The sequence below is a fragment of the Alnus glutinosa genome, chromosome 11 (genome assembly GCF_958979055.1).
Source record: "Alnus glutinosa chromosome 11, dhAlnGlut1.1, whole genome shotgun sequence".
Taxonomy (NCBI): domain Eukaryota; kingdom Viridiplantae; phylum Streptophyta; class Magnoliopsida; order Fagales; family Betulaceae; genus Alnus; species Alnus glutinosa.
The window spans coordinates 4,237,252-4,246,841 of NC_084896.1; the positions used below are offsets into that span (position 1 = coordinate 4,237,252).

Here is a 9,590-nt window from a genome sequence, read left to right on the forward strand (position 1 = left end):
CAACTTTAACTCCTCAAATAAAGTCCTCTTCAAAGGCATCCAGAATCACCAAGGACGGATCCTCATTCTCAACACTATCCACCTCCCAATCTAATGCCATGCTGGGAGGAAGAAGACCCAAAGGGTAAGGGGAATCTCCAGCCTTCCCATCCCAAATCTCATCACTCTGCTCCAATACAACTACCTTCCCAGGTGGATCAAAACCTAATGGCCACTTCTGAGATTGTGACAAACCATTCACCCTGAATTCATTGTCCTTTTCAAAGATGGGAGTGATGCAACCACTCAATGGAGAGGGAAACCCTATCACCCCATCTTCCTTGACATCTAGAGTCGATGATGCACGACCGACACTAAAAGGGAGGAATGAGGAGTATAAACTTTCATAGCTAGGCTTGGGTAGAGGAACTCTCTCTGAAGGAAACCCTTATTCGAAATAGATGGCTTAACAATATCCTTCACGGAATCTGCCACTCCTGCGGACCCACAGAATCCATCACTGGTAGCATTGCAGCTGCTTTCTTAGTTGTAAAACTAACAGGCAACCTCATTGTTGCCACAAATTTTGCAAATAAATTCTCATCCAACTGCACTGATCGACCTTCCCTTGCCGGCTCTAAGCTATTTCCCTTCTTATTTTTTGATATCTTCAAAAAGTGAATTGGAAATTATCTAATAATTTTGAACTCGATTTCAACATTTTGATTGTTTTATATAATTTATTCTTTTGAATAATTTTTTTTCCACAATTTTTTTTTTCCTTCAACTAGGGTCGAAAGGAGATTATGAATGGTTGGATATTTCGAGTGCACTAAACTTGGTCTTTCCTTTTAGGGTAAGGTGCTTCATTAGGCAAATGAAATCTAATGGAACTTAGAAGTTTTTATTTGGCTTTGCTTCCAAATACCTCCTTAAACATTCAACTCCTTTCCAAGTTCTTCATCCCGAAAGCTTGAAGGCCGAAGAGGTTAAAAACATGAAGGCCTCATTTGATTACGTTTTTTTAGGAAATTTTTTGCTTTTAGCAAAAGAAGTAAAAGCATTAACAAACAACTTCAAACACAAAACACTCAAAACTACTTTCACCTTTATATCAATCAAAACACTTGTTTTCAACCAAAAAGCAAAAAACTCACTCTAAAATATTTTATCAAATGAACTTGAAGTGTTTCAAAACAATGCCAAGATTGCTTGGAGAGAGAGGAAACTTGCATCTCCAATGGATGAGTTACTATGTATTACCATTAGTATATTTGTGAGTGGATAACACAAAAAAGGTGAATATAAGCACAAATTCAAGTACTCATATACTAATTAAAAAAATGAAAAAATAAAATAAAATTGAATCTCAATAACTCTCAAGTCTACTTTTCCATTGAAACTACCATAAGCTTGGCATCACTGTTCAAAGTTCAATTTGATATATTCTTTAATGCTTCTTGCGGCCGCACTTCACTTGTATAGCAAGTGTCTTTTTGATATCCGGACAAGCATCATTGTTCTTAACGAAAAGCTCTCTCTCCATTGGAATTGAACAGCTAATTTTTCCCAAGCAATGCTGTTCAAAGCCAAAACAACAGAATGATTAGCATTGAATAAGGTAATTAATTACATGTTGGAAACAAATATGCATGTTTTACCTGTTCAACAACCTTCTTGGCAACGGGAGCAGTGCAGTTTCCCACAAAGTAGTTTCCACATATGCCATAGGGATCACCAAAGCTAGCAAACTCCACAGCAACGATTTCCTTGTGGTTTGGACATTTGAGATGAGCTGCTGGCTTCACAACATCCAACACAGGTCTGATTTTGCTGTCCTTCCTTTGCCATGATCTCACATTGGGTGGATGATACTCTGTTATGAAGCTACAGATGGTGTCTCTACTGACAAGAAGGATGTCCATTTCATTAGGGTTCCCTTTCTCCTCCTCCAATACAACAATGAGATTTTCTGTTGGCTTTATGAAGGATCTTGGGATATGGTACCTAATGAATATTATTGCAAATTTAGAATATTGTTTTTCATGAAGATCTTTTTCATCATCCCTGTGTGTAGTTTTACTTACTCTGATTGAGAAGGCTTCCCAAGAGGAGAGAGGAAGGACATCCAGTGACGGCCAATGCTTTTACCATTCACCCAAATCATTCCCTTGCCCATACCTCTCATCCTGATAGCAACTGGGTCATTCCCTTCAGGAGCATCAAAATATGTCTGCAGATATAAATGCATTTCCAAATGAAGTTTCATGCAAAATAATTAAATACCTTTTTTAGTCAGTTCCATTGCTGACTGCTGACTAAGAACCATGCAGGTTTGATTAGACTTTGTTATTATTGTTAAAGTATTGATTAAATGATTAAATTTATATTTTCTTATATAAGCTTAAGCTTTTAGGATAAATAGTGGTTTAACTAACATGGTATCAGATCTAAAAGTTCTGAGTTCGAACCTTGACTCCGTCATTTACCTCCCATTTTAATTATATATTTCACGTGTTGTGCCTCGCCTATTAAAAATGAGTTTTAACTCACACGTGAAAGGAAATGTTAAAGTATTAATTAAATAATTAAATTTATTTTTTCCTATCAGTTTAAGCTTTTGAGATAAGTGACGATTGAACAATTACCTTGTACCATGTAAGAGCAGGTCCTTGTCCCTTGGCTTTCTTCCAGTCTACCCTATGTGATCCTGATTGAGTGAACACCTTAAGCTTTTCTCCTGTTAGGCCAACCTGCAAAATGGGCATTTCTATATTACATCACCTATCAACTATTTTTGAAGGTTCTTGATTTCTGCAAGTAACTATAGGGAGTTCATTGGCACCTGATGCCCCCAACCATTGATTGTCAGATCGAGAGTTCCAGTGTTCAAACCTAGGACGGTTACTGCACGAGGACCAGCAAACCTGTGCTCCATGTAAGCTCCGCTATCCTTCATAGGTAAAGAACAACTTGTTAAAATATAAATTAAATGATGAAATCAACCATTTTCTATCCGCTTAAGCTTTTGGGATAAGTTGTGAGAGGTCCTAAGTTATAATCCCGACTCCACAGATGACCACATCTTTTCTAAGATCCACTAAAAAGGCGTAGGAGCTACTTACTGGGAGTCCCACTGTCATGGCAAGCAATGATATATGATTAACACCAGGCTTGAAGTTCACGGCATGCTCAAAGACAAAGCTCTTCTCGTCATGGCTCCCATGTGCCGATCCTGAAAACCATAAGAACAATTAGTTATTTACGAAAAATTTTATATCTAACAAGAATGTATTTCCTGGATTATGTGAGCTCACCAACATATTCTCCATTCACAAATGCCTGCAAGGCATGTCCAAGACTTGCAATGCGTAGTACTGGGAGAATATCAGGCCGCATTGGGAAGTCATGGGGGTCCAATTCTATGCTGCAGTTATAATATGCAGAACATGTCAGATTTATTCAAGAGAATTGACTAAAAGTGTCCCTTTTGAGTAAAAAAACGTGCGTTTAGTATTTATTTTGGCCAAGTATTTATGAAAAACGTTTTCTATTGAAAACTTTATTGTTATAATAGTTAAGAACATCTTAACTTAATCTATATTCTGCTCACAAGGTGCTACTTACCTGGTGGTGTACCATGCATAGTCCGTGGTATCCTTGAGCAGGTTATAGAGCTCCTTTGGTTCCCTGGAATCAACTGGCAATTGCTCGACAGTTGGGATTAGTTCTGGGGACATCTTCCATGTAAGGTTCTTTGCAACCTTTGATCTCTTGAGGTTTCTTGCATTATGTTGAGATACAATCTGTTTTTATTTAAGAGAAGAATCGATCCCTTAGACATTGACAAACATCCAAATATGAGATAATCAGGTCCTATTTCTTCTATGCTATAGATAGAGAGACATGTAAGAGATCAATCAGGAGTTACTGTTTGAGTATTGAAGACCACAGTCTTGCAATCAGGGAGAATGCTAATGGAACGCGGTGGCAGGTAATAGTCCACACCCCTGAAACTAGCAGTTGCTGCCACTCTGGAGTTGTTGTTGGCCAAAAATGCAGCACAGATTTTTGTTCCAGGATTCTCATAGAACCGAGCCTGCATAGTAGAACAGCTTAAACATATTAGTGTATGGTGATTGGATGGTTTTAGAATATACATCCATTTTTATCGGTTTACGCTTTTAGGATAAATGATGATTTAATATGTTATCAGAGTTAAAGTTCTTGAGGTCAAACTTTGTATCCGTCATTTACCTCTCATTTCAATTGAATATTTCACGTATTGAATGAGGAGTTTGAGCTTTTACGCGAGGAAGAGTATTTTAATATAAATTAAACGAGTAAATTCAGTCATTCATATCCGCTTAAGCTTTTAGAATAAATGATGATTTAGTCCGGATGAAAGAAATGCTGTATTTATTCACTCTATATTCAGAGACCTACCTCTGTATCCTTCCCCAACCTTTCGACACTAGGAACACCCCAAAGCAGAGGCTTCTTGCATAGATTTAGAGCCTTGTGCAAGTCCTTAAGGTGACCCCATTTAGGTTCCCTCTGCAAACCTGCATTAGTCTCTCTATACGTTTGAGCAACCTTAGTTTTATTGAGTCATTGGAGAGGAAGATATACTTGAAATCATTACCATATTCGTCAAGAGGGGCTTCGTCATAGTAGCGAGTTGTTGTGAAGACAGCACTTGTTCTACCAAAGTTTGTCCCACCATGGTACTGCAAATTATGAAGGAAGGTGATTTGCAATGAAGAACAAAAGCCATTCAGGCAGTAAAATAACTGATTCTCTTAAGAAATATAAGAGAAGAAGGCCGGGTAGTCTTCGTACCATATAGTAGTTGACCAGAGTTCCATTCTTTGAGAAGAATCGGGCAACTGAGAATGCAAGATCTTCTGCTGCTCTTTGAGATGGAGGGTCTCCAAATACTCTGTACCTGTATTTACAAAATAGCAATTGAAAAGCCCATAGGTCACTACTTATTTTAAAAGTTTGAGCTTTACTATGATATTGTGTTAAATCACCACTTAGTTGACATTTGCTCTGATACAATGTTAAATAATCACTTCTCCCAAGAGTTAAGTTGATAGAAAATGATGAATTTAATCATTTAATTAATATTCTAACAAAAATACATTAACATCGCTAAGAAGCCAACAAACAATTACTTAATTTAGCATAAAAAGCAAACTTAAAACCTTTTAAGCTTGATTTATTACTCTAATGAGTGTGTGTGTGTCTATGTGAGTTTGTTTATGATGCTCTCTTCCTTTCTTGTCGAGTGGTATTATGGTACTTTAAATGGCCCTGTTGAGTGGCTATATATAGGATGCATTTTATGCCATTAACCCTAAGGGCCTGTTTGGGATTACGTCGGAAAAAAAGAACTTTTGTTTATAGAAAAAGTTTAACAAAGCTTTTTAGATCTAAGCTTCTCCCTAAACGCAATTTAGGGCCTTTAAATATTTTACCAAAGAAATTTATTTTTGCTTGACACAATTTTTTTATTTACTAAAAGCAGGTTTTTAAGCTTCTTAACGTAATCTCAAACAGGCTTTTAAGTAGTGGTTCAATGAAAATCGCTGAGGGGTATACTCACTGAGCAGTCCAGTTTTCAGTCCATAAAGAAGGCTTGAAGGGCTTGTTTGGCCCTGTGAAAGTATCGCCACAGTGCCTTCCATTGCAAGTATTGATCTGCATGTCAAAGCGTGTGCTTTTAGTCCCAAGACCAGAAAGACTCATAAGACTTTGTTGTTTGGTTTGTTTTCTTGCTGCTCAATTCTTGACATTTTCCAGAGAAAATTTAAAGTGTCTCTTGGGAATGCAAAATATTAGCCCATCTTTGCAAACTCACCACAGGATCAGGAGCATCCTTCTGCTTGCACATGATCCATGGAACTCCAGTTTTCAACCCGACTGCCATGTTTGCTGCCCACTGAACATATCTGCTTCCCATATCTCTATACGCAAGTTGGATATGGTTGTATTCATTTTCAATCTGTGCCATAAGTTAATGAATAATCAAATTAATAAGATAACATCTCCTTTCAGTATAGCGAAAATTATTAGAAACTCAACCAAATTAACCTGCGCTAAGATGATGGGGCCTCCTTGTGAAGCAAATAGTTTCTCCTCTTTCATCTTGTTTACAATCATCTTCACATATTTTTTCATCTGGTACTGCAAATGGGAAAGATCGAGTCAGTACATGATTTTAAGCCGTGTTAGAATATTAGCTAAATCAATCATTATCTATCCGTTTAAGCTTTTGAGATTAGTGCGAAATTGAGTACTTTGAATGGCGCGTTATCGGTACGGAATACAATGCCAGGGATCTCTCTTAGCCAAAATGGAAGCCCTCTGAAGTACACATATTTCAAAACAACAGAATTTTAGAGAGAGTTAAGTAACATAGCAGCTAGAAAATCATGCAAGAGGAAAGAAAATGAGAAATCAAAACATTAAACATACCCATGGTTCCATTCAGCTTGAATGAATGGTCCAACCCTGAGGGTCACATACAGTCCTTGCTCCCCGACCAGCTTGATGAACTTCACCAAATCACGATTTCCATGAAAGTTGTGCTGCCAAAAATTCAGAACATCATTGAAGAGTTAGACTAACAAATTATAGCGGCAATTCTGACATTAATGAATATTCAAGAACAGTTTCTGTCTGCAACACTTTATTTTACCTGCCCTTGCACAGGCTCATGAATGTTCCAAAACACATAGGTTTGAATGTTATTCAAACCTCCATGTTTAGCCTTTGAGATAAGGTCTGGCCACATCTAAAAAAATCCAATTCGACACAACTACATATTAGTTTCATCCATTGATACTCAACCATCAAGAAAATTCAAAAAGTCAAAAAAAAAAATAAAAATACATATAATAGTAATGTTATTTAGTATACTGTCAATCTGTTATACAACTGGGAGGACATAACAACAAAAATCAAAGTTTAAGAAAAAATAAATAAAAATCAAGAGGGCTAATTTTCATTGTCACCTCATTTCAATCGTATTACATAGTCTAGCTACTGAATAGCGTTTCTCGTATATCGAAAGGAGAAGCTCGATAACTTAACATCTAATTAGTTACCTCCGGGGTACTACGAGGGTAATGGATGGAACCCGAAAATAGAAGCTCTCTTTTTCCATTGATGATCAAAGACCTCCCATCGTAGGTCACGCCTTGAGAGTTATTCCCGTCATGGCCAACTGCGGCGGAGACAAGAAGAGAAAGAATGGTGATCAGCAAAAGCACGCGGCTTGACACCGCCATTGAATGCTCTTTCTAAACTATAACCCTAGCCCAGCCGTTGATATTAGTAGAATGATGATGATGATATAAATTCCAAGGAAAATGAGACAAAAAGAAAGCAGTCTTCGAGCCAATACGGGAACCCTCCTTCTTACGAGGAGGAGATACCCGGAAGCTGAAACATAAACTCCATGAAAAGGCAAAGATATAGGACGATGAAAGGGTCAAAACATAAAGGGCTTTGAGGAAACCTCGGACTTGCCATTTTGGATTTCTGTTTTGATCTCTTGGTGGTCGTTTGCTTGGTAGAGTTGTGTATGTGTTGCTTTCTATAACGTATTTTTATTTATTTTTCAAATCTTTAATTTGTTAATTAGTTCATTGTCTTTGTAGCTATTCTTGGGGGAGTTTCATGGAGGGTTTGAATGAGGAACCGGACTCATCAATAACCATAACAACAACTCGGAATTGGTGTGCATGTCAAGGGAAAGGAAGTTTTCTTACTCTGCATGCAACCTCCATCTCTATATATGTTGCCAATAAGAAGAGCAATTAATCCTTCTCATCATGGGAGTTTTATTATGGTTTATGAAAAAATTTAAGATCTTATGAAAATTGAGAAGAAATTGATCAAGAATATATGAAGCCGGTCCTGGTGATTAATTATGAGTCATGTTACATATTACACTCTTATTCCACGTCTGTTTCACTAGACTGATGTGCTGGAATCCATGAGCCCTTGGATCAAAATTTGTTTTTTTTTGTTTTAAAAAAAAAAATTAAGGAATATTAATGGGCACTGCAACATTAACCAAGTGGGATGGAGGTGTAGTATGTATTATTACTCTTTCTAGAGAACTAATATCACTAACACCACTATCCATCCCACTATATTGACATGACGTTGTCAATCCGTCCTTAGATCAATCCTTATTGAAAAGAAAAATTCAATTAATGATGGATTCACAATGTCACATTAGCATTGTGAGATATATAGCATTACTCTTTCTAGAGAGTTCACGACATGTTGATTATGTATGCAATTCTAGACAATAATATATATGCAAATCAATTCCAGATTTACTTTTACTAATCAATCCCATCATTTACTTAATCATAATAAAATGGAAAGAAAATAATTATACCTACCAACAAGGGATCATATATCATATATTCATTTAATAGAGGAATCACTAAGAAGATTGCATAATATTCAGACAAGTGGCATCTTAAAATGCTTCCAAGTGTTCATTTTAAGTTAAACGGTGAGTTTAAGTTTGTGTTAAAATGTGATAGGAAACTCAATTTCTATTTGAATGCTAAATAAAAACTGAATCCCTATTTTTTCTCTCAAAAATAAAAAAAATGAATCCTATTTTGGTGTTAAACATGCGGTAGCCAACTCATTATGCATCAATTATTTTTTTCTTACAAACTAACTAAAACTAAAACGAAGTGTTTCATAATAACTGCAATTGTTTACTGCACTCTCAAAATCACAACCCTTTGCAAAATTGTTCTCTATACAAAATTCAAAACTATCTACCGTCCCTTGAAATTCGTCTTCAAATCTGATCAACCAAAATGTTCTCTCTATGTAGATTTGTGGGGATCATATGTATTTTATTAGAGTATATATATATAAAAACTGAATCCCTATTTTTTTTCTCTCTCTCTCTCTCAAAAAAAAAAAAAAAAAAAAAAACTGAACCTTATTTTGATGTTAAACATGCGGTAGCCAACTCATTATGCATTAGTTATTTTTTTTCCTACCAACTAACTAAAACTAAAACGTAGTGTTTCATAATAACTGTAATTGTTTACTGCACTCTCAAAATCACAACCCTTTACAAAATTATTCTCTATATAAAATTCAAAACTATCTACCGCCCCTTGAAGTTCATCTTCAAATCTGATCAACCAAAAGGTTCTCTCTATGTAGATTTGTGGGGATCATATGTATTTTATTAGAGTATATATATATACATGCATATATATTTTGATTTACGATTATATGATTTTATGTTTTTTTTTTTGTTTTTTAATCTGTGTTTTGTTGTGTTCCTGTGAATGATGTTCTGCTTTCGATCTTTTCAATGTTTAATATTATGCATCAACTTTTCCACCTATTTTAATATATGTATGTATGTATAATTACAGAGCTTTTGTGTAGCGATGATTTATGAATTGTTCAAAATTTGTGGAGCCCAGAGTTCTTTGAGTATTCACTCATTTCTTTGAAGAAAAAAAAAGAAAAAAGGACGTATAAATTAACTTTTAAACTGTCAAATGTGCGTCCAAACTTCAATTGAAACTATGCAAATAAAAAATATT

At 35.8% G+C, this 9,590-nt stretch overlaps 1 protein-coding gene across 1 annotated transcript; it reads right to left on the bottom strand.

Moving 5' to 3' along the window:
- Positions 1-1,353: 1,353 nt before the first annotated feature.
- On the bottom strand, positions 1,354-7,554 carry LOC133881447 (beta-galactosidase 11-like). The gene is made up of 19 exons (XM_062320376.1): positions 7,095-7,554; positions 6,686-6,781; positions 6,463-6,575; positions 6,285-6,351; positions 6,079-6,171; positions 5,846-5,989; positions 5,591-5,685; positions 4,822-4,927; positions 4,625-4,709; positions 4,426-4,544; positions 3,911-4,078; positions 3,607-3,785; positions 3,297-3,406; positions 3,105-3,214; positions 2,825-2,932; positions 2,628-2,732; positions 2,067-2,212; positions 1,641-1,986; positions 1,354-1,558 (listed from the first exon to the last, which is right to left on the bottom strand). The coding sequence occupies exons 1-19, from the start codon at positions 7,275-7,277 to the stop codon at positions 1,430-1,432; spliced, it is 2,502 nt and encodes an 833-aa protein (XP_062176360.1). The 5' UTR covers positions 7,278-7,554; the 3' UTR covers positions 1,354-1,429.
- Positions 7,555-9,590: the final 2,036 nt, after the last annotated feature.